General features: G+C 32.9%; 4 protein-coding genes across 4 annotated transcripts; 1 reads left to right on the plus strand and 3 right to left on the minus strand.

Moving 5' to 3' along the window:
- Nucleotides 1-2,371: 2,371 nt before the first annotated feature.
- Nucleotides 2,372-4,995, minus strand: LOC116029179 (receptor-like protein EIX2). The gene is made up of 2 exons (XM_031271086.1): nucleotides 4,041-4,995; nucleotides 2,372-3,621 (listed from the first exon to the last, which is right to left on the minus strand). The coding sequence occupies exons 1-2, from the start codon at nucleotides 4,993-4,995 to the stop codon at nucleotides 2,372-2,374; spliced, it is 2,205 nt and encodes a 734-aa protein (XP_031126946.1).
- Nucleotides 4,996-12,856: 7,861 nt separating this feature from the next.
- LOC116029180 (receptor-like protein EIX2) lies at nucleotides 12,857-18,962 on the minus strand. Its single transcript, XM_031271087.1, has 5 exons — nucleotides 18,866-18,962; nucleotides 15,704-16,106; nucleotides 14,585-15,553; nucleotides 13,182-14,518; nucleotides 12,857-13,025 (listed from the first exon to the last, which is right to left on the minus strand). The coding sequence occupies exons 1-4, from the start codon at nucleotides 18,960-18,962 to the stop codon at nucleotides 13,216-13,218; spliced, it is 2,772 nt and encodes a 923-aa protein (XP_031126947.1). The 3' UTR covers nucleotides 12,857-13,025; nucleotides 13,182-13,215.
- Nucleotides 18,963-21,978: 3,016 nt separating this feature from the next.
- Nucleotides 21,979-23,349, plus strand: LOC116028622 (probable calcium-binding protein CML18). The gene is made up of 2 exons (XM_031270389.1): nucleotides 21,979-22,668; nucleotides 23,074-23,349. The coding sequence occupies exon 1, from the start codon at nucleotides 22,170-22,172 to the stop codon at nucleotides 22,659-22,661; it is 492 nt and encodes a 163-aa protein (XP_031126249.1). The 5' UTR covers nucleotides 21,979-22,169; the 3' UTR covers nucleotides 22,662-22,668; nucleotides 23,074-23,349.
- A 148-nt stretch (nucleotides 23,350-23,497) lies between these two features.
- Nucleotides 23,498-24,122, minus strand: LOC116028623 (dolichol-phosphate mannose synthase subunit 2). The gene is made up of 2 exons (XM_031270390.1): nucleotides 23,990-24,122; nucleotides 23,498-23,896 (listed from the first exon to the last, which is right to left on the minus strand). Exons 1-2 carry the CDS (start codon nucleotides 24,077-24,079, stop codon nucleotides 23,741-23,743), a joined length of 246 nt encoding a protein of 81 aa, XP_031126250.1. The 5' UTR covers nucleotides 24,080-24,122; the 3' UTR covers nucleotides 23,498-23,740.
- Between the last annotated feature and the right edge of the window lie 2,103 nt (nucleotides 24,123-26,225).

Below are 26,225 nucleotides of genomic sequence, written 5' to 3' on the forward strand. Positions count from 1 at the left end.
TCAGTTATGAACGAAGTGGCGCATTTGGTCCCTAGCCGTTAAAACTAACGGAAAAATTAAAAAATAGTTAAAATTTGAAGGGTAAAATAGGAAATTCACATTTTATTATCCTTCTTATATCAAAATCACTTTTATAACATTATTTTTCACTTCTTAGCCTCTTATTTTCAATATTTTTCAATTCTAAAAGCATTTCAATAACTTTAGTATGACTTGTTAGGAGTCTGGCTATCGTATAACAAACTTAAGACCTAGTACAAACAAAGAAACACTTGATCATTGTTTTTAAGCATTTGAAAACAGTATCCTAATAATTTTTGGTTTCCTTTACTAAGCAATAAAGGTATCAAACTAGAACTTCTGAGATACAAAATAATTTCAAATTTTTCAAGTTGCTTTTATGAGAATTTCACCAAAAGAATAACTTGAGATTTTTATTATGTAAAAAATATTTTGTATGCAATAGTTTAGTCAATTGTCGTTTTTTGAAATATTTTGTATGCAATAGTTTAGTCAATTGTCGTTTTTTGAAGTATTTTGTATGCAATAGTTTAGTCAATTGTCGTTTTTTGAAGTTACAAAAGTTTTTTAGTTTAGTCAATTGTCGTTTTTTGAAGTTACAAAAGTTTTTAAAATTAGTCAATTGTCGTTTTTTGAAGTTACAAAAGTTTTTAAAATTTTTCAATTGTCGTTTTTTGAAGTTACAAAAGTTTTTAAAATTTTTATAATTGATTCTTAGGTTCCTCTTTCATTACTCTGGTTTTAAGAAAACAGAATTTTGTATCTCAAAAGTTCTAGTTTGATTACCTTTGTTGGTTAGTAAAGAAAATCGAAAATTATTAGGATAGTGTTTTCAGATGCCTAAACACAATGATCAAGTGTTTCTTTGTTTGTACTAGGTTTTAAGTTTGTTATACGAGAGTCAGGCTCCTAACAAGTCATACTAAAATTATTGAAATGCTTTCAGAATTGAAAAATATTGAAAATAAGAGGCTAAGAAGTGAAAAATAATGTTATAAAAGTGATTTTGATATAAGAAGAAGAATAAAATGTGAATTTCATATTTTACCCCTCAAATTTTAATTATTTTTTAATTTTTCCGTTAGTTTTAACGGCTAGGGACCAAATGCGCCACTTTGTTCATAACTGAGAGACTAAACTCGGATACGGCCATAACTCAGGGACTGAGTCGGAACTTGCTTAAAGCTCAGGGACCAAAGATGCAATTTTTCCAAAAGAAAATTACAATTAAGCCCCAGCTTCTTCTTTATGGGAACAAGAAAAGAAATGTTGCTTCTACAAGCCTCTTTAGGCCCAACTACTGTTTCATTGGGTCTTCTCCTGGGCTTCGTACTTTTCAGTGACAAAAAAGTCAAATTACAAAAATCATAGACCAAAAGTCAAATAGGTCACAACAAATTATTGCGTGGATCATAGATACAAAATATATTTTTTATTTATTAAAAGTGCATTATTTTTGTACTAAATGTACATTATATTAAATAATATACTTTCAGTACTCAAATAATGTATTTTATGTACGTAAATAATGTATTTTTTAATATATTAAAAATATACTTTTTATTTATAATCCACACAATTAATTATATGAACCATGGTTCATGTAATAATGTTTGATAAGTCATTAAACTAACTGCTTTTATGTTATAAAAAGTATTACTGCTCACTGCAGACCAGTTATGCAAAACATGTACTTACTACTTAGTAACAATGGAGAAGATGACAATATCATACGCAAATCATCTTTAAAATGTGAGGACGGAAGAGTTGAAATTTTAGTAACAATGATTAATTGAAAAGATAAGCTGATGAAAGAAAAAAAAAAAAAGCAAATACAGACTTTTTTTCTTTTTTTTTTCTAAAACTAGTGAATGAAACGCACAAATCATAGCCAAGCTAAGTTCTCCATCCAAATCCTTCAATTTGGTGTTGCAATAATCCGCAGAATCCATCTATGCCAACCTGTCCAGTATTTCAAAGTTGTGGCAAAAACTTGATCAATAGGTATGGTACAAAATGAAAGTGCAGAGTGTAATTTCATAGTTTAAATAACTATATATACTCTTTCACTATAAAAAAAAAAAGAGACCACAATGAAATAATTCCATGAGTAGAGTAATTTTACCTCATCAGCTCCTCCCCTTCATTCATTCATCAAATCATCATGTGCGCCCAAGCTTTCGTTGTAGCCTTGCCAAATAAATTCTCATTTTCACGTAGAACCAATCTTTGACATCATTCAAGAAATCATAATAAGCTAATCTCCACGAGTCTTTGAGAATTAAAGTGACCACAAATCCCCAAAAGCTGAGAGAGAATCCAAGCAACATGGATATGTAAAATCCCCGATCTAGAAAATCATCACCTTCTTGATAATCGTTGTGGTTGTTGTTGTTGGTGTTGTTGTTTTGTGGAGGAGCATCTGGCGAACATTTGGGAAGTGGGTCACCGCACAACCCAATATTTCCGGCATAGAAAGAAGCATTGAACTTTGCAATTGAGTGCCGGTTGGAATTTTGCCCGATAAAGAGTTGTTGGACAAGTCAAGAACAGCAAGATAATTCAAACTAGCAAGACCGATTGGAATTGCACCAAAGAGTTGATTTTTAGATAGATCAAGAACCTCTAAATTCTCCATTTGATAGATTGTCGGAAAGATTTTTCCAATCAAATGATTATTCGAAAGGTTCAAGGAAAGTAATCCATTGAGAGAAGAAAATTGCTCGGGAATATCTCCAATCAATTGATTGCTTGAAAGATCAATGCTTTTCAGGAGTTCCACTTGCTTCCTATACTTCCACTCTTTGTTTTTCCATTGAATCAATATATTGTCTAGAGAGATCCAATCAGAAATAAGTAAGGGTTTTGAAAACATCCATACGTTTTGAAGCTTTCTGGAATATTTATCTTGCATCAAATGAGTAAAATTGTTGAAGCACTGTGAAATTTTTCCAGTCAATTCATTAACGGAAAGATCCAAGATTTGGATTTGATTGAGATGACAAATAGATGAAGGTATGTCTCCATAGAACTTGTTATGCCGAAGGCTAAGAATGATCAAATCACTCAAAGATCCCCCAATCCATGATGGAATTCTCTCCATAAATTCATTGCCACCAAGATCCATAACTAACAATGATGTGCAATTTTGCAGTGAGGAAGGCAATTCCCCAGTAAGGTGGTTGTTTCTCAAGTGCAATGATTGAAGCGAAAATATGGAGCCTAAAGACGGTGGAACCTTCCCGATGAAATGATTATTTCCCAAGTCAAGAACAAATAGACTTGTAGAGTTATTCCAACAATCAGGAATCTCGCCAGAGAGTTGATTATAAGAAAGGTCAATAACAATTGAGTTAATAGTTGAGCACAATGATGAAATTGGACCAACAAACATATTATTTGAGAGATTAATTATTAAAATCTCAGGAGAAAATAATGGTATTGAACCCGAAAAATTATTATAGCTCAAATCAAATTCTAAGCTAGAAGAGGTGCTGAAGTTGGTGGACAAATCAGACAATCTCCCACCAATATTATTATAGGACAAGTTCATGTGCTCAAAATTCACTGCAGAGTTCCAAAACCATTCCGGTATTGTATCTGAAATATTTCCAAAAGAAATATCAAGATGAAATAGTTTAGTCTGAGTTTGCAACCATTTTGGAAATTGAAGCCCCACTTTACAGTTTGCTAATAATAGAAAAAGAATTTGAAAAGGAGGAACCCAATTATGACTCAAGTTGAAAGATAGGGCTAGATTATAGGATAAACTCAACACTTGAAGGTTGGTAAGGTTCAAAAAATGGGCTTCACTTACAATTCCTTGCAATGAGTTTGATGAGGCATCCAATTGTTCAAGCATTGATAGCTTCCCTATGCTTTCTGGTAGGACCCCTTGTAGTTGATTTCCCCTGAGGCTTAGTACTCTTAAGGAAGGGAATCTAGTGCCAATATTTGTTGGGAGTTCACCAATTAGTCTATTCTCATATAAGTCCATCGAAGAGATGATTCCCTTGTACCTTTAGATAACTTTTCTAAAAGCTCAACAATTGATTCCTTCAAATGATTACCACCCAAAGAAAGAATTTGTAGATGAGTTAAATTCTCAAAGGATTTGGGAGTTTCACCCGTGAATGAATTACCATCCAGATAAAAATTCTCAAGAATGGACATGTCTCCAAATGTGTCGGGAATGGGGCCCGCAAAGTTGTTGTATGACAGGTCGATGCTAGTGAATTGTTTGCTAGCATTGTGCAACAAATGGAATATAGGAGGAGTGAGACTGTTATAGGACAAATCAACAACGGAAAAAAGTGAAGAAGAAGAAGAATTTAGCAAGAAAGGCAAAGTTCCATGGAGTTCACAACTTGGCAACCGTAATTTTTCAAGGAAAGGAGAGAGGCTTACATTGGTTGCTCGTGTATCAATGTCAATAGCATAGAGATAAAGAGATCTTAGTAAAGGTAGAAGGGAGAGCCACTCAAGATTTTTTATTTTCAAATCGGGTCCACTAATATATAAAACATGTAGATCGGTGAGATTCCCTAATCTGGGAGGAACAATACCAAAGAAGTTGGTATACATGAGTTTCAAGACCCGCAACCCCTTAAAGGAACCAATGAAATCGGGGAAATGAATCCCTTGGAAATCAACATGACTAATGTCCAAATATTTCAAATGTCTCAATTCAAGTAGAGATGAGCTAACTTTGTAACCTTCCAGATATGGATGAATTAGGGAGATAGAATCCTTCTGAAGTTGTGGAGTTGGGAAGCCATTATTATCATATATGGGGTCATGAATATCAAGCATTGTTACATGGTCAGTGTTGTTGTGGCAGTGAACGCCCCACCAATCGCAGCATTCTCTCTGATGAACATCTGTTCCCCAAGAAGAGAGAACGTCATAGTCATCCACAAGGCCATGCTTGAAATCCAGAAGAGCTTGTCTCTCGCTCTCAGCACACCTTATCATGTTTTTGGCTGCAACTCTTTGTGTGAAAGCAGAAGAAGACAAGCAAAGAAAAATTACAAGGTAAAGAAATGGGGGAAGTTTAGTAAACAACATTCTCATATTCATATGTTTTGGGTATAGTATTGTTTTGAGAGAATATATGCATGCATGAAATCTAGCTTAGCTTGCAGTGGGAGAAACAAACTAATTAACCCTATTATATAAACCTCAGCTCAGCTCCAGTTCTAACTTCATTCTAACATAAGGACTGAGTCAATTGCACCCAAGGACGGAGCGAGTCCATTGACTCCAAGTCAATCCATTAATAATTAAAAATAACAATTAATGTGATTGTGATGGGATCCAACTCAATATATAAAAGACAGTTCTGATCTAAGTCATGTTGACTCACTCCAGCCATTAATGGATATGAGTTCTATACATGTACTCTCAAATTCTACTCCTTCACTCTTACTCTATGAAGTGACAATTAAGAATAAGATGTTTTTTTTTAAAGGTAAAATAAGATGTTTTCATTATGTGGGTCTCAAAAAAAATGTCTACATTCACAATTTGTGAGTGAGAGTAAAAAGTGTGAGTCCATATAATATTTTTTAATTCAATAACATAGCGTGAACCCCAATTCATTGCCTAAGATTCTCAATCCATTGAATGGCATTTTTTTAGAATAGATATTTCTTTTACAATGGAACTGTCATATATAATAATATCATACTCCGTATTCAACTACTAGCTCCGCAAGGACATTCGAACTAATCTCTATCTAGAATGATCAAGGTTCAAACATTTGAAAAAAAAAATACAGTAAAATTTTAATAATTATTACAATAACTTTTCTAAAAACATTTGATATTGCGTTCGTGGATAACTATAATGTACGCACAAGACACATGACTGCACTATTATAAATCCTAAGCGCACTGTCAATTATTTGTGGATGCATTATCAAATGTAATTACGAAAATGTCACAACATTTTTTCTTTAATTTCTAGTCACTATAATTCTAGATGAGCAGATGAGATTGATTTGCGCATTCTTACCGGGCTACTAACTCTTATATAATCCTGAGTCTATATTATTGCTTGAACATTTAATAGCAAATTATGAGTTGCTTGTCATTTCATACCATTGTCTTTCATATTAATTTGTCCGTAATCGATCTTTATTTCGAATTTAATTAATTTGAACTCTGCGTTATTTTTCTCGAGCTCATTCAATAGAATTGCATTTTTATCTTTTAATTATATATTTCATTTCTATTTATGTGTTTTGGAGTGGGAAAGAAGTTACAATATATATAGAATATTCTTTTCCCTTTATAGAATTTAGAAACGTAAAAAAAATAAAAAAAATAAATCAAAGCAATTATGTGAAGTCCTTAATTAGTCACTCTTTTTTTTTAATTGATTTTTGTTAAATTGCTAAAAACAAAACTCAGAATTTTTTTTTTCTGGTTAACGTTTCTAACGGAGAAGAATATTATAAGTCACACTTGTGTGAGACAAGTTGAATCTAAGATAGTTGTTTGTTACTTATGATAGAAAACATAAAATTTATTATAGAAAATTTAATATCAATTTGAAATAAATAAACTGTTAGTTATATTTATATATGTGAAACTATGATACTATTTAGGATAAAATAATTGTTACTAATGATAAATATTAGTATAATACTTATAACTGAAATTGTGGTTATAAATATTGTAATACTTATATGTGAAATGTTATGAAATTAAAAAAATATATAATACTTATTGTAGAAAATTTAATACCAATTTGAATTAAAAATAAATCGTTACTTATGATAGATATTGCAATAGTTATATGTGAAATTACAATACTATTACAGCCCGTTTGGTTCGCTGGAAAATATTTAGAGGAAATGGAATTCAAATTCCATGTAAAACAAATTACCAGGAAAATAGATTCTATTGTTTGGTTGGTGGAAAAAAAAGTTGCTGGGAATATGAATTTCATTGTTTGGTTGGATTTGGAATGGTAAGGAATTATGAATATAAAGACCAATATGCCCTTAACAATTAATAGTGATAATAAATTATATTATTTTGATGAGGGTAAAGTTGTCCAATTGCTCAATACTTTCTTCCCAAACTCTTTGGAAAACAAAATACCAACTCCTAGCAAAGAATTTGTTTTCCTCCACTTTTGGGAACTCAAGTTCCAATGGAAAACATTTTCCATTCAACCAAACAATGGAAAAACACATTTTCCTTCACTTCATGAAAAATCTTTTCCATGGAAAAGATTTTCCATCCAACCAAACACCCCCTTAAGGGTAAAATTGATTGTCACTAATAATAAATAATAAATATTGTAATATTTATAACTGAAATTTTGATATATACATACTAAATTTTCTACAATTATACCCGTCTCATAATTCATAAATAAGAATTTTTTAGACAATTTACATAAGTTTTTGTCGAATATTATATACTATAAGTATAGGTCCTGTTTGGTAAATGACTGTTAGTTGAAACTGTTAGCTGATTGGGTTAGAATGTATGATTAGTTGATAACATTAGTTGATTGTAGAAATGTGTTTGGTAAATTAACTGTTAGCTGTTAGCTATTTGGTATAATTTCTTTTCTCAAAAAGTTAATTGATATAATTTCTTATCTCAAAAAGTTAATTGAAAATGTTGTTTTGAGTAGCCTTTTGAATTTTAGTATTTTGGAGTTACAAAAAAGCTTATTAACCAAACACTTATATTAATTTTTTATCCAAATCAAACAACTAATAATGGTTAAATAAACCAAAATTAATTGATAGGGTGATTATTACTGAACAGGATCATATTCTTTATTGCAAATTTGCAAGTTGTGGTTGCTAATAAATTATTGTACGTAGTAGTAAGACGTACTCCTTACTTTCCACTCCTGCCCTCCAAGAGTTATAATGAGTTGACTTGACTTCAAATCCGACCAAGTCTAGCATGTTTTGATTCGTTAAAGGAACAATTTTTAAATGAAAAAATGTCAAATATGTCACTGAACTTATCGCTTTTGTGCAATTGGGCCATTGAACTTAAAAAGTGTGCAATTCAATCATCAAACAAATAAAATTTGTGCAATTGGACCATTTTTACAAAAATTTTCTGGTAAAATCCAATTATATTACTAACATATATGTATTAAGAGTGACACTTTCTTCTACCATACTAGTTGGAAGTCAATATTGAAATGTTTTTAACTCAAATTAAACTAAAAAAATTTGTAAAAATGGTCCAATTGCACAAATTTTGCTTGTTTGATGGTTGAATTGCACACTTTTTAAGTTCAATGGCCCAATTGCACAAAAGCGATAAGTTCAGTGGCATATTTGACACTTTTTCCATTTTTAAATTTTGTATTTTAATATTATTTTAGAGAATATGAATGAAATAGAAATTTATAAGACAAAAATATGTATTCACTGAATCTTTTACATCAAAATGTACGAATAATTAAATATATAAACACACATTTATATTAATATAAATAAATAAACAAATATGTGCGTCTCTATCTACTATAATAACTAATATAATAAGAGTCAATAAAGTTAGGCTTATAACGCCAACTAAAAATGTTAGTCCAATGGTTGGTTGGAATGTATGATTCATATTTTTTTTTTCATATTTTATTCTCTATTATATTATTTATTTTTCCTAAATGTCCCCGCATTCCCTAAGAGGACGTTTGATAGACGGGAAAGTTCAAACTTTTTCGGGAATTTAAAAGGTGAAAAAATTATTCCCACGTTTGGTGTAATCCTTGAGGCAGAAAAGTTCGGAACAACTGGGGATCAAATTTCATGATATTATGGAAAATAAATCTCACCTAGGGGATGAGATTCTTTTTCCCGGGTGACTAGGAATCTGCTAACTTTATTCAATTACTTATTTATCATTTTTGGCGCAATGTTAGAAATCTCCTATAAATATAAGAAATTTGTTTCTCACCATTACACATTGTTTATCAAAGAAATTTATCCAGATATGGCTTCTCGTTGTTTAATTTCTATATGCAATTTGTGTATACATTCCTATATATATATATAGAAGGAAGGGTTCAGGTGCGGGGAAAGGTTCCCGTGCGGTTATGCACCTTATGCACACAAACACGCACCTTAGGTACACAAACCACGCACCTTAAAGCACACAAACAAAGCACCTAAAGAACACAAATCACGCACACTTAAAACTTTAGGCCGACGCACCTTAAGTACACAAATTACGCATCTTAAGAATACAAACCACGCACCTAAGGTTTTAAAATGACGCACTTTAAGTTTCAACAACTCACGTACCTTAAGCATATAAATCAAGCATCTAAGAAGGAAAATAACGCACCTTAAGCTTTAGGTTCATGCACCTTAAGTTTCAACACTGACACACCTTAAGCATAAAAACCACGCACCTTAAGAAGGAAAATCACGCACCTTAAGAAGGAAATTAAAGTTACGCACCTTAAGAAAGAAAATTATGCACCTTAAACAACCACGCAACCGCACCGGAGAAGGTCAACCACACGAGAATTCATTTATATCTACTATACTAATAAGAGCCAAAGAGAGTTAGGCTTAAAATGGGTAGAAAAAATGGCGATCAAATTATTTAATCAAATGGATGGTTAAGATGAATTATTTAATCAAATAGATGGTTAAGATAATTCAGATTAATATTATTAATAGAGATTACCTAATTTAACCTTACTTTTATGATTATCCGTTAAGTTTTCCGTTAAATATTCTCTTCTCCGTTAATATTCCGTTAACTTTTAACTTACCCATTAATTTCTATAAAAAAAAAAGTCTTAGGTTCGAACCTCATCTCAATCAAATTTGACATAATTAAGTTTCTCACTCTATTTTACTTTTATTAAATTAAATAAATTAGTAGCTACAAAAAAAAATGATATATATGTATTTCTTTAATTTAGAATTATGTGTCTACAATACCTTTATTTGAAAAAATTATTCATTATCAAAAAATTAAATTAAATAAGAGAAATAATTTCATTAGTTATATTGTCTTTATTTTCTCTCATGCAAAGGTTCTTTACATTCAAATTTATCAATTGATATTCATTACATTGTCCATTATCTTATTTTTAAAACATCTTGTAATTAAATATCAAAGTTATAGTACAAAATAATTTTATTTATTTATTTACCATGTATTTTATTAATACTATGAAAAAAATTTAAATAATTTGAAGCTAATTATATTAACTACTTGGGGATTGGTTGGCAGAGTACTCAAATAAACCAACAAATTGAAGCGAAATCACTCTATTTTACTCTTATTGAATTAAATAAATTAGTAGTTACACCAAAAAAATGATACATATGTATTTCTTTAATACCATGAAAAAAATAAAAAAGAATAGTTTGAAACCAATCATATTAACTAATTGAGGGATTTGTTGACAATGAAAGTACTCAAATAACCCATTACCCAGCAAATTGAAGCGAGAAACTAACTTTTAATATCTTTGGAATACATAATATTTTAAATTTTCAAATTTTTATTAATTTATTTAATCTTTTTTCTAAAACTAGGGATTTCTTTATCCACAATAACTCATTCAACAATAATGGTTGAACCAAATGAACCCCAAGCAGAACACCTAAAGGAAAATCCATAGCTCCTATATCATAATCTCATTGCATGATGTTGTCATCTATGCTACCAACAATAACCGAATTACAAATAACACACTACCAACAAAAAGGAAGAGAACAAATAGTAAAAATGAAGACAATGACAATGTTACTCAAAAGAGAATTAAGAACACTTAGAAAAATTCAAACAAAAAGTAGTATTTATTTAGACTATCATTTTTAGACCAAATATTTAGACTATCGATTTTACAAGGTTGCAAACATTTATTTTAGTAATAATTATAATGAATTTTCTATATTATCCTGGATTCATATACTTTGAGTTAAATATTTAAATAAAAAAATTCGACATTCAACTATCCATGTATAAACTTCTCCTATATAATATTCCATTAATATACTTTCAAATATTTATTTAAATATAAACATTGGGCATTAACCCATTCGCGCAATGCGCGTATAAAACTAGTATATATATAAGTACTGAATATTAGGAAACATATTTATATAGTGGAATTGGGAAAGTCCTCCTCTACCCTACTCAAGGGTAAAAGCTATGACATTTTTCGTAATCTCATAATCTCTCTCTTGACATGACATTTTTCATGTAATATAGATGAGTAATGCTATCCGCTTCTCCTAAATTTTCTCTTGACATGATATTTTTCATTTAATGATTTAGTCTTTGATAATAAGTTAGTGGGGTTCCAATTTATGACATTCAATTGTTATAAGCTATGTTTGGATGGATTTCAGGTGGAGTAGGGGGGAGGGGAAATTGCAATTGGGTGGGTCTCTAACAACACAAACTCATGCAATTCAACTCAAAATGACTTGTTTACCTGAAATTATGCTGACGTGGTGGTTACCATATTAAAAAATAATTTTAAATAAAACAATTAATTAAAAAAAAAAAAGAACGACCAGACGAATCGTCTTCGACCGACTTCGTCTCCATGGCTAGAGACGAAGACCTTCGTCTCTCGTCGTCTCTAGCCGTTCTTGCTTTTTTTAAAATTATTTTATTTAAAATTATTTTTAAATTCGGTAACCACCAGGTCAACATACTTTCAGGTAAACAAGTCATTTTGGGTTGAATTACATGAGTTTGTGTTGTTCAGGAACCCAATTGCATTGTTTTGAGTTCGATGGTCTCATTACAGTTTGGTGTTCAGTTGAGTGGCCAATTTGACCCTTATTCCATATATATATATATATATATATATATAGGGAGTGGATTAGGTGCAAATATAACTTCTCGTGCGGTTAACACAAAAAGACACACCTTAAGTACGCAAACTACGCACCTTAAGCACGCAAACAAAGCATCTTAAGAACACAAACCACGTACTTAAAATTTTAAAATGACTCACCTTAAGCACACAAACAAAGTACCTTATTAAGATCAACATAAACCACGCACTTAAAGTTTTAAAATGGCGTACTTTAAGTTTCAATAACTAATGCACATTAAGCATACAAATTACGCACCTTAAGCTTTAAGAAGGAAAACAACGCACCTCAAATAGGAAAACCACGCACTTAAAGCTTTAGACCGACGCATTTTAAGTTTCAACAACTGACGCACCTTAAGCACAATGTCAATTTTATAAGTGTGGTCTAATTTGATCCATCCATCTAGGATGATCAATGTCTAAAAATGACAATGTCAAATTTATAATCCTCTTATCAATGTCAATTTTAGTAACTCAATTGCATATGAGACATTACCAACAAAAAAGAAGCGAACAAGTAATGAAGATGAAGGCAATGACAAATCTATCCAAAAGCAAATTAACAAAACTGTACTTAGAGCAATTCCAAGTCAATTTAAAAAATGTGTTAATTGTGTGAAAGGAGAGTGCAAATCAAATCTCGACTTATTTGCCTACCGTTACCAAGTCAGTTTAAAAAATGTGTTAATTATTTTTCATGTATAAAAAATATTACTGTGCTCACGGCAGACCAGTTATGGAGATTGTAGCAAACAACAACAACAATATCCGGAGACTTAACGTAGTTGGTCCATCACCTGACTTAAAGTCATGACAGGAGGTAGCAGTGTGTGAATTTGAATTTCCCTAGAAACATATATGACATGTACGGGAAGCATCATAAAATTATAAATGCAGAACAATTATAAAAGCATACTTAGTAACAATGGCGAAGATGACAATAGCATACACAAATCATCTTTAAAATGTGAGGACGGAAGAGATGAAATTATAGTAACAATAATTAATTGAAAAGATAAGCTGATGAAAAAAAAGAGAAACAAATACAGACTTTTCTTTCTAAAACTAGTGAATGAAACACACAAATAATAACCAAGCTAAGAACTCCATCAAAATCCTTCAATTTGGTGTTGCAATAATCCACAGAATCCATCTATGTCAACCTGCCCAGTATTTCAAAGTTGTGGCAAAAACTTGATCAATAGGTATGGTACAAAATGAAAGTGCAGAGTGTAATTTCATAGTTTAAATAACTACATACTCTTTCACTAAAAAAGACCAAAATGAAATGATTAATACCAAGAGTATAGTAATTTTACCTCAGCTCCTACCATTCATTCATTCATCAAATCATCATGTGCGCCTAAGCTTTCGTTGTAGTCTTGCCAAATAAATTCTGATTTTCACGTAGAGCCAATCTTTGACATCATTTAAGAATTCATAGTAAGTTAATCTCCATGAGTCTTTGAGAATTAAAGTGACCACAAATCCCCAAAAGCTTAGAGAGAATCCAAGCACCATGGATATATAAAATCCCCGATCTAGAAAATCATCACCTTCTTCATAGTCATTGTAGTTGTTGTTGTTTTGTGGAGGAGCATCTGGCGAACATTTGGGAAGTGGGTCCCCGCACAACCCGCTATTTCCGGCATAGAAAGAAGCATTGAAACTTTGTAATTGAGTGCCGGTTGGAATTTTGCCAGATAAAGAGTTGTTGGACAAGTCAAGAACAGCAAGATAATTCAAACTAGCAAGACCGATTGGAATTGCACCAAAGAGTTGATTCTTAGATAGATCAAGGACCTCTAAATTCTCCATTTGATAGATTGTCGAAAAGATTTTTCCAGTCAAATGGTTACTTGAAAGGTTCAAGGAAAGTAATCCATTGAGGGAAGAAAATTGCTCGGGAATATCTCCAACCAACTGATTGCTTGAAAGATCAATGCTTTTTAGGAGGACCACTTGTTTCCTATATTCCCACTCTTTGTTTTTCCATTGAATCAATATATTGTCTAGAGAGGTCGAAGCAGAAATAAGTAAGGGTTCTGGAAACAACATTTGAAGCTTTCTGGAATGTTTATCTTGCATCATATGAGTGAAGTTGTTGAAGCACTGTGGAATTTTCCCCGTCAACTCATTAACGGAAAGATCCAAGATTTGGATTCGATTGAGAAGACAAATAGATGAAGGTATGTCTCCATAGAACTTGTTATGTCGAAGGCTAAGAATGGCCAAATCCCTTAAAGATCCCCCAATCCATGATGGAATTCTCTCCGTAAACTCATTGCCTCCAAGATCCATAACTAACAATGATGTGCAATTTTGCAATGAGGAAGGCAATTCCCCAGTAAGGTGGTTGTTTCTCAAGTGCAACGATCGAAGCAAAGATAGGGAGCCTAAAGAGTGTGGAACCCTCCCTAAGAAATTATTGTTTCCTAAGTCAAGATGGGAAAGATGTCTAGATTTATTCCAACAATCAGGAATCTCACCAAAGAGCTGGTTATAAGAAAGGTCAATAAAAAAAGTGTTTGAGCTAATAGTTGAGCACAATGATGAAATTGGACCAGCAAACTTATTATTTGAGAGATAAATTGTCATAAACTCAGGAGGAAATAATGGTATTGGACCCCAAAAATGATTATAGCTCAAATCAATTATTCTGCTAGAAAACATTGGTATGGGACCACTGACATTATCATCACTCAAATCTTTACTGCTTTCATCAAGAAAGGAGTTGGAGTTGGTGGATAAATCAGACAACCTCCCACCAATGTTATTATAGGACAAGTTCATGTACCCAAAATTCAATGCAGAATTCCAAAACCATTCCGGTATTGTATCTGAAATATTTCCATAAGAAATATCAAGATGCAATATTTTAGTCTGAGTTTGCAACCATTTTGGAAATTGAGGTCCCACTTTACAGTTTGCCAATAATAGAAAAAGAATTTGAAAAGGAGGAACCCAATTATGACTCAAGTTGAAAGATAGGGCTAGATTAAAGGATAAACTCAACACTTGAAGGTTGGCAAGGTTCAAAAAATGGGCTTCACTTACAATTCCTTGCAATGAGTTTGATGAGACATCCAGTTGTTCAAGCATTGATAGCTTCCCTATGCTTTCTGGTAGGACCCCTTGAAGTTGATTTCCCCTTAGGCCTAGTTCTCTTAAGGAAGGGAATCTAGTACCAATATCTTTTGGGAGTTCACCAAATAGTCTATTATCAGACAAGTCCAAAGTTTGAAGAGACGACTCCCTTGTACTTTTAGATAACTTTTTTGAAAGCTCAACAATTGATTCCTTCAAATGATTACCACCCAAAGAAAGAATTTGTAGATGAGTCAAATTCTCAAAGGATTTGGGAGTTTCACCCGTGAACGAATTATCACCCAGATAAAGATTCTCAAGAATGGACATGTCTCCAAATGTGTCGGGAATGAGGCCCACAAAGTTGTTGTGTGATAGGTCGATGCTAGTGAATTGTTTGCTAGCATTGTGCAACAAATGGAATATAGGAAGAGTGAGACTGTTATAGGAAAAATCAACAACGGAAAGAAATGGAGAAGAATTTAGCAAGAAAGGCAAAGTTCCATGAAGTTCACAACTTGGCAACCGTAATTTCTCAAGGAAAGGAGAGAGACTGACATTGGTTGGTGGTGCATCAATGTCAATAGCATAGAGATAAAGGGATCTTAGAGAAGAAAGAAGAGAGAGCCACTCAAGATTTTTTATTTTCAAATTCGGTCCACTAACATGTAAAACATGTAGATTTGTGAGGTTCCCTAATCTAGGAGGAACGATACCAGAGAAGTTGGTAAACATCAGTTTCAAGACACGCAACCTCTTAAAGGAACTAAAAAAATCGGGGAAACGAATCCCTTGAAAATCAATGTGACTAAGGTCCACATATTTCAAATGCTCTAATTCAAGTAGAGATGGGCTAACCTTGTAACCTTTCAGATATGGGTGACTTGGGAATTGGCTAAAATTATCCTGAAATTGTTGAGTTGGGAAGCCATAATCATATATGGGGTCATGAATATCAAGCATTGTTACATGGCCAGTATTGTTGTGGCAGTGAACGCCCGACCAAGCGCAGCATTCTCTTTGATGAACATCTCTCCCCCAAGAAGAGAGAACGCCATAGTCATCCACAAGGCCATGCTTGAAATCCAGAAGAGCTTGTCTCTCCCTCTCAGCACACCTTATCATGTTGTTTTTGGCTGCAACTCTTTGTGTGAAAGCTGAAGAAAACAAGCAAAGAAAAATTACAAGGTAAAGAAATGGGGGAAGTTTAGTAAACAACATTCTCATATGTTTTGGGTATAGTATTGTTTTTGAGAGAATTATGATTTAGTAAGTAATATGTATGCATGCATGAAATGTTGCAGTACGTGGTGGGAGAAACAAACTAATTAACTCTATTATATAAACCTCAGCTAAGCTCCTGTTCTAAGAATAAGGACCGAGTCCATTGCACCCAAGGACGGAGTCCATTTCTAAAGACTAAAGTACAGTTCTGATTGATCTAAGTCAAGTTGGTTCAGTCCAGATTCTCAATTCATTGAATGGCATTTTTATAGAATAGATTCTATCATTTGATTCCACTTTCTTTCCTCGAGAATAACATTCTTACTTTCTTAGAAATAAGATATTTCTTTCTTTTTTTTTTTTTGAAGATAAAAGATATTTCTTTTATGAGGGGAATATAATTGGCATTCCAATGGGGGTTTTGTATATAGTAACTATTATGAGGGGAATTGTCATTCCAATGCGGATTGTGTATTTGATTATTTAGTTATTTATATTAGGAAAGACTTCATCCCCTGATTTTTACCTCCAAACTTTTTCCTCATGATTTGTGTTTCATTCATTGGGTATGAATTAGCTAACACACATTTAATTAATTAATAAATTTAATTAACTACTAATCACATTATGACACTCCAAGAAAAAAAATTGTAAGAAAAATACAGGAGATGTTTATAGCATTGCTATTTATATTAACATAATCAAACATGTATTGTGAAAGAGGATTTATGAAGGTTATGGTGGAGACTGATGCTATCAATATTGTCGAAGCGCTCAATACGCCTAACAATGGAAGTAACTATAGTGAGTTATTGGCTAATACCATCCAGGATTACAAACAGTGGTTGATGAAGCCTTGGGATATTACTGTGTCTCGTTTTTTCAGGAACAGAACCGAGTGGCTGACGTTTTGACTAAACGGACACTCTCTTGTGATCGTGGTATCTTGATTGTTCATCGCCTATGACTGAGGCTGTTTTGTCCTTGAGGAGGATGTGCATGGATTTTCCCAAGGAAGGTTGGTTATTAGCATGAACTAATCTGGGTATTCCCCCGGTGGAATGAAAAAATAAAACATGTATTGTGTATATATATATCAGTTATTTATACATTAAGATATATATTATATGATGGTAAACATATTGATTATTGTACTAAACAAGCATTTAATAACGAATTGTGAGTATTTTTTCTTTTTGTACATTTCCCTTGCTTTTCATATTAATTTGTCCTTAATATTTGGGTTGATTAACTCGGATCCCAAATCAATTTTCTCCATCACATTCAAATAAAAACATTTTTTCTCTCTTTCATTTCTATTTGTGTTTTGGAGTGGGAAAGAAGTTACAATATAAAATATTCTTTTCCCATAGAACGTCAAAGAAAGCAAGCATAGTCAATATTTTTTAAATTGATATTTGTTATATTGCTAAAAATAAAACTCAAGAAAATTGCTTTATTTAATTTGTTTGTTTATGTTTTCCTCTTCTTTTTTTTTTTTTTTTTTTTCGGTAACGTTTCTAAGGAGAATAACATTATATACCATAACCTAGTATACTCTTTAGCAATTTCCTGGATTGCAAGTTGTGGTTGGTAATAAATCGTTGAACGTACTTTCCCTTCCAAGAGATATAATGAGTTTACTTCAAATCCGACCAGGCCAAGTCTAGAATGTTTTGGTTGTTAAAGGAATAAATTTTAAATTTTGTATTTTAGAGTTAGTTTAAAGAATATAAATGGAATAGACATTTATAAGACAAAAATATGTATTCACTCAATGTTATATATTCGGTGGTTTTACGGGAATGGGTCCATCAAGGTAATAATATAGATAACTAGTATTAATTATTGAACTACAAATAAATAAATAATAAAGTAAGTCTAACAAATTAAAGATCCAAACCCAAATAAAGTGGATTGGTCAAGCCCCGACTTAGGGTCCAAGGTTCAAGCCCTCAAGACACGCTTGGAGTAAGCTAGATTTGAACCTAAGAACACCTTTCGGGGGGAATATAATAAACCTGTGTGAAACCCCAGCAAGCTTCAAGAAAAAAGTGGTGACACTTTGGTCAGAAGGTGATGAGAATGATATTAGAAAAGAATTAGGGATGGGATGGGGATGGGGAGGAGAGGGGCCAGGACACCCTTTAATTTTATAGTGTCTCTCCCCCCAATTATAGGGTGGAATGAGTGATTGTCAAGACCGATCAACCTTGTTCACTCACTTATTAGGCATGCATCTAGGATAACGCCATGTGTCACTACCCTAACCCCGTTTACTAATAATTATTTTTGACTGTTTTAATTTGTATATATAAGAGATAATATGAACTTGCTAGTTGTTGCTTATATAGCTAATCTCATAGGTTCAAGGTTAGTTCAAGTCCTACTTGCAATGTCCTTTTTTGTGTCAAACACTTTAATTGTTCTCTTCAAATTAAAATATATTTATTTAAGAAACTAACATTAATTATAAAATAACAGGATTCTAAAAAAACCCTAGAAGGCTCCTCCTTCTCTCTACACTCTTTGCTTTCTTTTCCTTGGTTCGGCAGCCGTCGCCTCCGCATGCTTAGCGGAGGCGGTGTCTTCTCCTCTTCACGATTGTCATCTTCTTTTGCTCTTTTCTCTCTGCCTCTCCTCTCTATTTTCGCCTCCCCCATCGCCTTCCACCACACCTACGATCTCGCACTGTCGCCGTGTTCTTCGGTTATCGCCGCCCCTTTTCCTTCCCTTCCGACGTTATTCCTCTTCCCCAGCTTCGGATCTGTCAAGAAGTACGTCACCATTGAATAAGGAAAAGAAGGTTTTGGGTTTTGCAAAAGGTGAAGTAGGAAGGAGTGGTTTTCTCTTGATTCAAAGCAGTGTTGTTTTTTTATTAGTAAGTTTTGTTGCTATTATACCTTTCGTTTATTTATCGAATTTGTTGTTTCTCGCATCTTTAGCAAGTTTATTCCCTCTCGCTTCTTTTGCGAGTTTATTCCCTCTCGTTTTTTTGGCGAGTTCTTGTTATAAGCGTACGTAGAACGATAATTGGTCATGGCGTATGTGAACCACAAAAGAATGAAGATTGATACTCGGGTGGTGTCAACGACTATTGAACTAGAGTATGCCTTCGTTATGTTTGACCAAAGTACTATTGATAGTAAAGAAGCTTGGAGTGCTCCTGTCGACTTCAGCTTCAAATTTGTGAAACAGTCTGCGATTCAAGTTTTCGATAACATTGTTAGGAAATTTATTTTTATAAGGAATGTTTGTCCATTCCATTAATCTTTCTTGTAATTATAAAATATGAATAATGGTCAAATAGGCCATTCAACTACACACTAAATGCAATTAGGCCACCTAACTAAAAAAAATTACAATTAGATCCTGAACAACACAAATTCATGAAATTTCACCAAAAATGACTTGTTTACCGATTGATATGATGACGTGTCGGTTACCGAATTTAAAAATAATTTTTTAACTTTTATTCTAATAATTTTAAATAGAAAAGTATTTAAAAAAAAAAAAACAGCCGGAGACGAAGGGCCAACTATGGAGACAAAGGGTTTTAATTCGTAAATGAGAGGTCATGTGTTTGAGTCTCAGTACGGGCAATATTGACTCTGTGTAGGTGGAAAAAGTAGTTATGAACAGATACTATATTGTAACAGAGTTAGTAGTATTATATACAATGTGTTGGCTGAGGTATTTTACTATCTGGCGGAAAACAATGCTGAGTTCGAAGGAATTCTGCTTAAACCTAGTATGGTTACCCGGGGGCTGAACACAAAGAGAAGGCTTCTCCGGAGATCATTGCCAAGTACACTCTCACTATGCTGAAAAGGAGAATCCCTCCTGCTGTTCCCGGTGTAATGGTAAGTCTTATAGCTATTCTGAAAATATGAGCTTTAATAAATTAACATTATTCTAGTATCTATTATTTCAAATGTTTAAGGCGTTCTTAAAGAAAAAAGTGTTGTCAAATGTTTAAGGCGTTCTTAAAGAAAAAAGTGTTGTGAGGCTAATACTCCATGTTCTTAGAATAACAAAACATAATCTTAGCAAAAAGTTTCATGTTTTTACATTTTTCTTGTACAAACATCCTCTGAAACAATAGATTAATCTTTCCAAATACAGTACTAAATTAGCAAGAAAGTAAAAAAAGGTTGAATTTTTCTTATTCCAATTATCCCTAAGACATTCCATTGACCTACTATCCATTGAACAGAGTCATGAATTCAAACCTACAAAAGTCAACAATTAATACATATAGTTAGAAGAATGGCAAAACGACAAAGACCAAGCTGGCTGCCTTTACACAATGTTCATATTTCCAACCACCCCCTCTTAAATCCAACCACATCGTAATATATGTTTGACTATTTCTTTTCTTTTGTCACAATCAAAAATTCAAAATAGTCCCCATGTTGGATTGCTGCCCAGATATTAAAAAACTTACCAATTAAAAAAATAATTCCCTTACCTGGGTAAATCTTATTTTGTGAATTACCACAAAAAAATAAATTAACCTAAATTACTCTTAACTTACTAGCTCAATAGGCCACTTCTATTGAGGGTTAAACTTAGGGAGGTGTATTCAATCACGACTTTCATGAACTTTTAAATACTTTTATCAACTTTAAAAGTTTGGTGGTATTTAATTTAGACTTTTATAAACTCTTTAAAAGTCTACATGTATTCAATTCAAACTTTTCAAAACTCTTTAAAAGTATACATGTATTCGATTCAGACTTTTATAGAGTTTTTAAAAGTCTACTGGTATTCAAAAAGTTATTGACTTTCACAAACTCTGTCAGAATAGGATTTCTATAGACTTTTTCTTCATTAATATAAATAGATGAAATCCAACCCTCCAACCCACTTTTCAACATTCTCTACAGACTTTTTTTCCTCTATCTAAACTAGGCAAATTTTTCATCAATTTTACGGTACGTTTCAAATCTTTCATAAATACTTTTTTTTTTATGTTCAAGCAAATTCAACACTCCAACCCCAAACTTTTTAAGATTCTCCACAATTTTTTTTCCTCTATTTAAACCATAAACTCTTCATTAATTTTACGGTATGTTTCAAACCTTTCATAAGTATCATATACTTTGCTCTGAAAATTATTATTTGATGATGTTTAGAGCAATTTTTTTTTTCTGCAAAACAGCAGCAAGAATTTCTTGCTGCTGATCGCAGCAAAAAGAAAAAAATAATAAAAAAAATAAATTGCTGAAAATTATAATCAATTAATATAAGTTATAAAATGTTTGTAGGGGTGTATTCAATTTAAATTTTTAATGATTTTTGTAGACTTTTTAATATTAAAAAGTTTTTAAAAGTTTATAAATGTTTGTCATACAGATATTTACAAACTCTTACAAAGTTTATGAATGTTTAAAAGATTCTAGTAAAGTATACAAAAATTCTATAAAGTCAATTAAAATCTATCACTTTAAAAGTCTTGATTGAATACACCCCCTTAGAACTATGTTTACCAAACTAATAGTCTGACTAATTTGGTTGTGAATTTGTGACGGTCCCAATTAAAATTTATTATTGAGTTCAAGAAGCGATGAACAACCTATGAGGGACTTCTGGAATGTTGATTTACTTGTCGCATTTTCTAGAAAAAGGGTATTGGTTGTTGGGCGCTGCTTGTAAATTTAAAAGACAGTTGACGAAGTCGTAACGGTCGCTGTCGGCAATACGTGCTTTCTTCACCGTATTCCCGCCATTTGTGCCGCAACTTTTCTCCTTCCCTAATTAATATTATCACCAAAAATAAATAAATAAGTACATATATACATACAGGCTAAACCTTTGGCTGGCTGGATCAGATTGAAGGGTTCAAGAAAATCCAGTAGTCTTATCTCTCAAGAGGACGGCCGGCCGGCAAGAAAAGATTAAATCTTTTTTCTTTTCTGCACTTCCGGGGAGCTTTCAGAGACGGAGAGATCTAAGTCAAGGTTAGTATCTTTCAGTAGTTGCGTGCAAGCGAAATGAGTAAGAATGAAGCGGTGAAGTTAGACGACGGGCAGTTAGCGGAGCTCCGGGAGATTTTCCGGTCATTTGATATAAACAATGACGGCAGCTTAACCCAGCTCGAGCTCGGCTCACTTCTGAGGTCGCTCGGCCTGAAGCCAAGCTCCGATCAGCTGGAAACATTGATCCAAAAGGCTGATAAAAACAACAACGGCCTGGTTGAGTTCTCGGAGTTTGTTGCCCTGGTGGCGCCGGAGCTTCTTCCGGCGAAATCGCCGTACACGGAGAAACAGCTGAAGCAGATGTTCAGGATGTTTGATAGGGATGGTAATGGGTTTATTACGGCAGCAGAGTTGGCTCACTCCATGGCCAAGCTGGGACATGCCTTGACGGCTGAAGAGCTGACAGGGATGATCAGAGAGGCTGATACTGATGGTGATGGCAGGATAAGTTTCCAAGAATTCTCTCAGGCGATTACTTCAGCAGCTTTCGATAATTCTTGGGCTTAAATTCCAGGTACCTACCAATTCCCATCTTTTCTACCTGTGATTCTAGGGTTTATCATTCATTATAGTCTACTGATTTGATTTGCTTGATCAAAACTAAAGAGGTAAAAATTTAAACTATTTATATATGTTCCAGAAAGATGAATATAATTATTAATTAATCATTCACTCAAGATTATGAAGAAATGAACCTGCTGCTGCTGGTGCAATTGTGCAAAGTCACATGGCATTAGATCTACTGCTGCTAAAGCTTTTCCAGGAAAAAAACATGATTGAAGCAAGCTCCTTTAGACTGCCTGGCATTAAATAAATGATGTCACAAGAATCAAAACATAAACAGATAGATATTCTCAAGTAGCATAATCAATCTTAAGACAGAAGAATGATCGATCTTCTTTACCATTGTTTTTTGCAGGTTGGATAAAATTTCAGACCCCAAACCAATGCTGTTGTGTGCATACTTCAGATAATGTCGACTCGTCATGCTCTCCATATTCATTCATATTGCATTTGTTGTATCCTGTGATGATAAAGCAAGCGAGAAGTCCAGCATCCAATGTAGTGTTCTACAACGTGATATTATGGCCTCCGTTCTTTGTTACTCTGTCATATGTTCCCTATTTTTTCATGTAAGGATGAAAATTTTGCACATAGAAGATCAATAAATCAATTTTCTGTGCTTTCTTGTATAGAGTTTACACTGTTCTTGTCAATGCTACTCCACCTCAACCCTTCATTGATGGTTAGAGATGCAAAAACACTGTATTTAACAGCTTAATACCATGCCACTGGCCAGAAATGCAATGTTCAGGCTGACTATGGAAGACAACTGATTTTGGTTGGTATAGACATTGAACAAAAAGTTTCATTGAGAGTGGAAATACACATGGATCAGGTTATATTCCAGAAACCCATTACAGCAAAAAGCACGTAGAGAGCTATATCAGATCAGAGGCATTCAAAATTGTTTAGAAATGGGAACACATATTTCAACTATTGTAAAAAATTTATAGTGTATGATTGGCCAAAAAAACCTATAATCAGACCAAAAAAGAAAGCTAGTGTACTGTGTAGAAATTGCATCATGCCTTCTTCTTCTTCTTGGATTTGAGCATCACATATCCAATGAACATACTCAAGAAGCTGAGAAGTGCTACACCAGCAAATACAGGAATGATGATGGCATATTCTTGTGGGAGAAAGTACTTGTGCACAAAATGATCGCTGTCAACAAAAGGCTGAAGAAAAGACTCATCTTGTTAAAAACTTAAATTGCTATAAATGTTACAAAAACATGTGCCAAAATTTATGCAATCAAATTGACAACTGACCAGGATAATGACCCAGAAGGTATAATATGTGAAAATTGACAAGCTGGTTACAGTTAAAAGCAGCCCAACAGCTTTATCTGCTAATTCCATAGTAATCAACTTTGCCTGTTCAAACAGCAAACAGAACTAGTTTAAATGAGGAAGTTGTACAAATCATTATATAAGGAAGTCAAAATCATTATAAACTACAAGATCGAGCAAAATCAATGGTACACAGGTTCACATGTTAACAGAGATTCTCATTTATATATATATATATATATATATATATATATATATATATATATATATATATATAGATAAAGGTTTCCCCGATGTCACTGACACAATCGGATATTAAACTACTGTTTAAATTTCAGAGGAGACAGTTTAGCTTAATGCTTTCATATGCCATGATTATTACCAAAAGTCAAGGACAAACTTTAAAGCATGTTGGTATGTTATTAAAGATTTTTTTTTTTTAAATCCTGGACAACTTTACGTGGTTTCTCTAGAGTTAGTAGTCCAAAAGGGCTAAAAAAAATTAATTTGCAATGATTCAAATGTTCGTTGCAATAAAACTATGAATTTTGTGTACAAAGAAGTCTTTAATAATTTGTAATTTAAAATACAAATTAGATTGTACGTAATTGGTTTCTTATGTGTGCTATTTTAATTTTCAATAAATATAAATTTTAAATGATTTATTTAGATTTAGGATTGTTTTTCGGTTATGGTATATAATGTAGAATGAATAAACAAATTAGTATTGCTAAATAAAAAAATTGACTGTAACTTTCAAGCATAATTTTAGGCACAGGAAGAATGCTAGTTATGTTATAAAACAGCACCAGCAAAATATAGTATTAGTATCCTACAAATTAATAAATTACATTGCCCCTAAATCCAAGATACCAAGAAATTCCCAAAATTTAGAGAAAGACATGAGCAAATTTAAGAAAAGCAAAACATAATAACCAAAACACTAAATACGAGTTAATTCTAGGAATGATCCTTCAACTATTGACTTTTACTAAGGGTGTGTTTGGTTTGCACATGGAAATCGAAATCGGAATGGGTATCAAATACGTAGTACTAGGTAATGGTAATGGGTTTTGGTGAAAGTATTTTGCATGTTTGGTAGTACGGTGTAATGGAAATGATTATTAAATAGTTGGGGAAGCGGAGGAGGAAGGGAAATGAAACCCTTATTTTATTAGGGAATGAGTTCTGCAATTAATGGGTGTAATCAAAACTCATAGTAGTGTTCTAAAAAGCTGTCAACCAAACAATAGCAATGACTTTGATACCCATTCCTGATAGCTAAACCTATCAACCAAACACACCCTAATTTTTATCCTCGACTTTTAATTTGAACAAAATTGATCCCTTGACTATTGATTTTGTTCCAATTTTGGTCCTTCTATTAAATCTCAATTAAGTAGGCATTAAATCTTATGGCAAGAATGTAAAATCAAATCATTGGCCCTTTTCTTCTTCATTTCTTCTCCATTGCCATTTCTTATTGGATGAAATAAAGAATTCCTCAAACAAATTCCAGAACCGTAGGAGAAATGTTGAAATACAACTAGACCAACTTGCTATTGTATTCCAGCAACCTCATCTACTCTTAAGGTTTAATTTGGTGTGTTGACGCAGGTGGTTAAAAGGAGTCCTCATTCAACCTAGGCATTGGATTAGGTCTAATGTATGCCATTGCAGGTTGCAGAAATGAACTCAACAAGATTGTAGACTTACCTTTGCAATTCGAAACCTTAATTCAAACTCACAAAGCACAAAATCAGCAGCTCTCAACTCCATCTGATGTTTCAACCCTCAACAACTTGTCCTGCTTCTTCAACACTGACCGCCACGAAAAATTTAAGGACAACGGCGATTGTTGTGGTCGGCACACAATTTGCAATAAGGGTTCTAGAATTTGGTTGAGGAATTCTTTTTTTTTTTTTTGGTAAGAAATGGCGATGGAGAAGAAATGAAGAAAAAAGGGCCAAAGATTTGATTTTACATTCTTGCCCTCAGATTAACACCTACTTAACTAAGATTTAACAGAAAGACTAAAATTGGAACAAAATCAATAGTCAAGGGACCAATTTTGGTCAAATTAAAAATTGGTAAAAGTCAATAGTCAAAGGACCATTCCTGGAATTAACTCTATTAAATACCAAGTCATACGGTTTTGAAGACCAAACACCAGAACATGACTTAAGAAGAAAAGGAAAATGCAGAAGCTCTAAAT

Source organism: Ipomoea triloba, chromosome 9, assembly GCF_003576645.1.
Source record: "Ipomoea triloba cultivar NCNSP0323 chromosome 9, ASM357664v1".
Taxonomy (NCBI): Eukaryota; Viridiplantae; Streptophyta; class Magnoliopsida; order Solanales; family Convolvulaceae; genus Ipomoea; species Ipomoea triloba.

What these genes read in the sequence shown, in the direction of transcription:
- LOC116029179 (XM_031271086.1), bottom strand. Translation starts at nt 4,995, where the DNA reads ATGATAAGGTGTGCTGAGAGCGAGAGACAAGCTCTTCTGGATTTCAAG. An exon ending in TTTAGAAAAGTTATCTAAAG is followed by an intron (nt 3,622 to 4,040) that starts GTACAAGGGAAT and finishes GAAATATTTCAG; the next exon opens with ATACAATACCGGAATGGTTT.
- LOC116029180 (XM_031271087.1), bottom strand. Translation starts at nt 18,962, where the DNA reads ATGGTGACGTACTTCTTGACAGATCCGAAGCTGGGGAAGAGGAATAAC. An exon ending in TTTTTTAGTTCCTTTAAGAG is followed by an intron (nt 15,554 to 15,703) that starts GTTGCGTGTCTT and finishes TTCTTCTCTAAG; the next exon opens with ATCCCTTTATCTCTATGCTA. An exon ending in AACTCCAACTCCTTTCTTGA is followed by an intron (nt 14,519 to 14,584) that starts TGAAAGCAGTAA and finishes TTCTAGCAGAAT; the next exon opens with AATTGATTTGAGCTATAATC.
- LOC116028622 (XM_031270389.1), top strand. Translation starts at nt 22,170, where the DNA reads ATGAGTAAGAATGAAGCGGTGAAGTTAGACGACGGGCAGTTAGCGGAG.
- LOC116028623 (XM_031270390.1), bottom strand. Translation starts at nt 24,079, where the DNA reads ATGGAATTAGCAGATAAAGCTGTTGGGCTGCTTTTAACTGTAACCAGC. An exon ending in CCTTCTGGGTCATTATCCTG is followed by an intron (nt 23,897 to 23,989) that starts GTCAGTTGTCAA and finishes TCTTTTCTTCAG; the next exon opens with CCTTTTGTTGACAGCGATCA.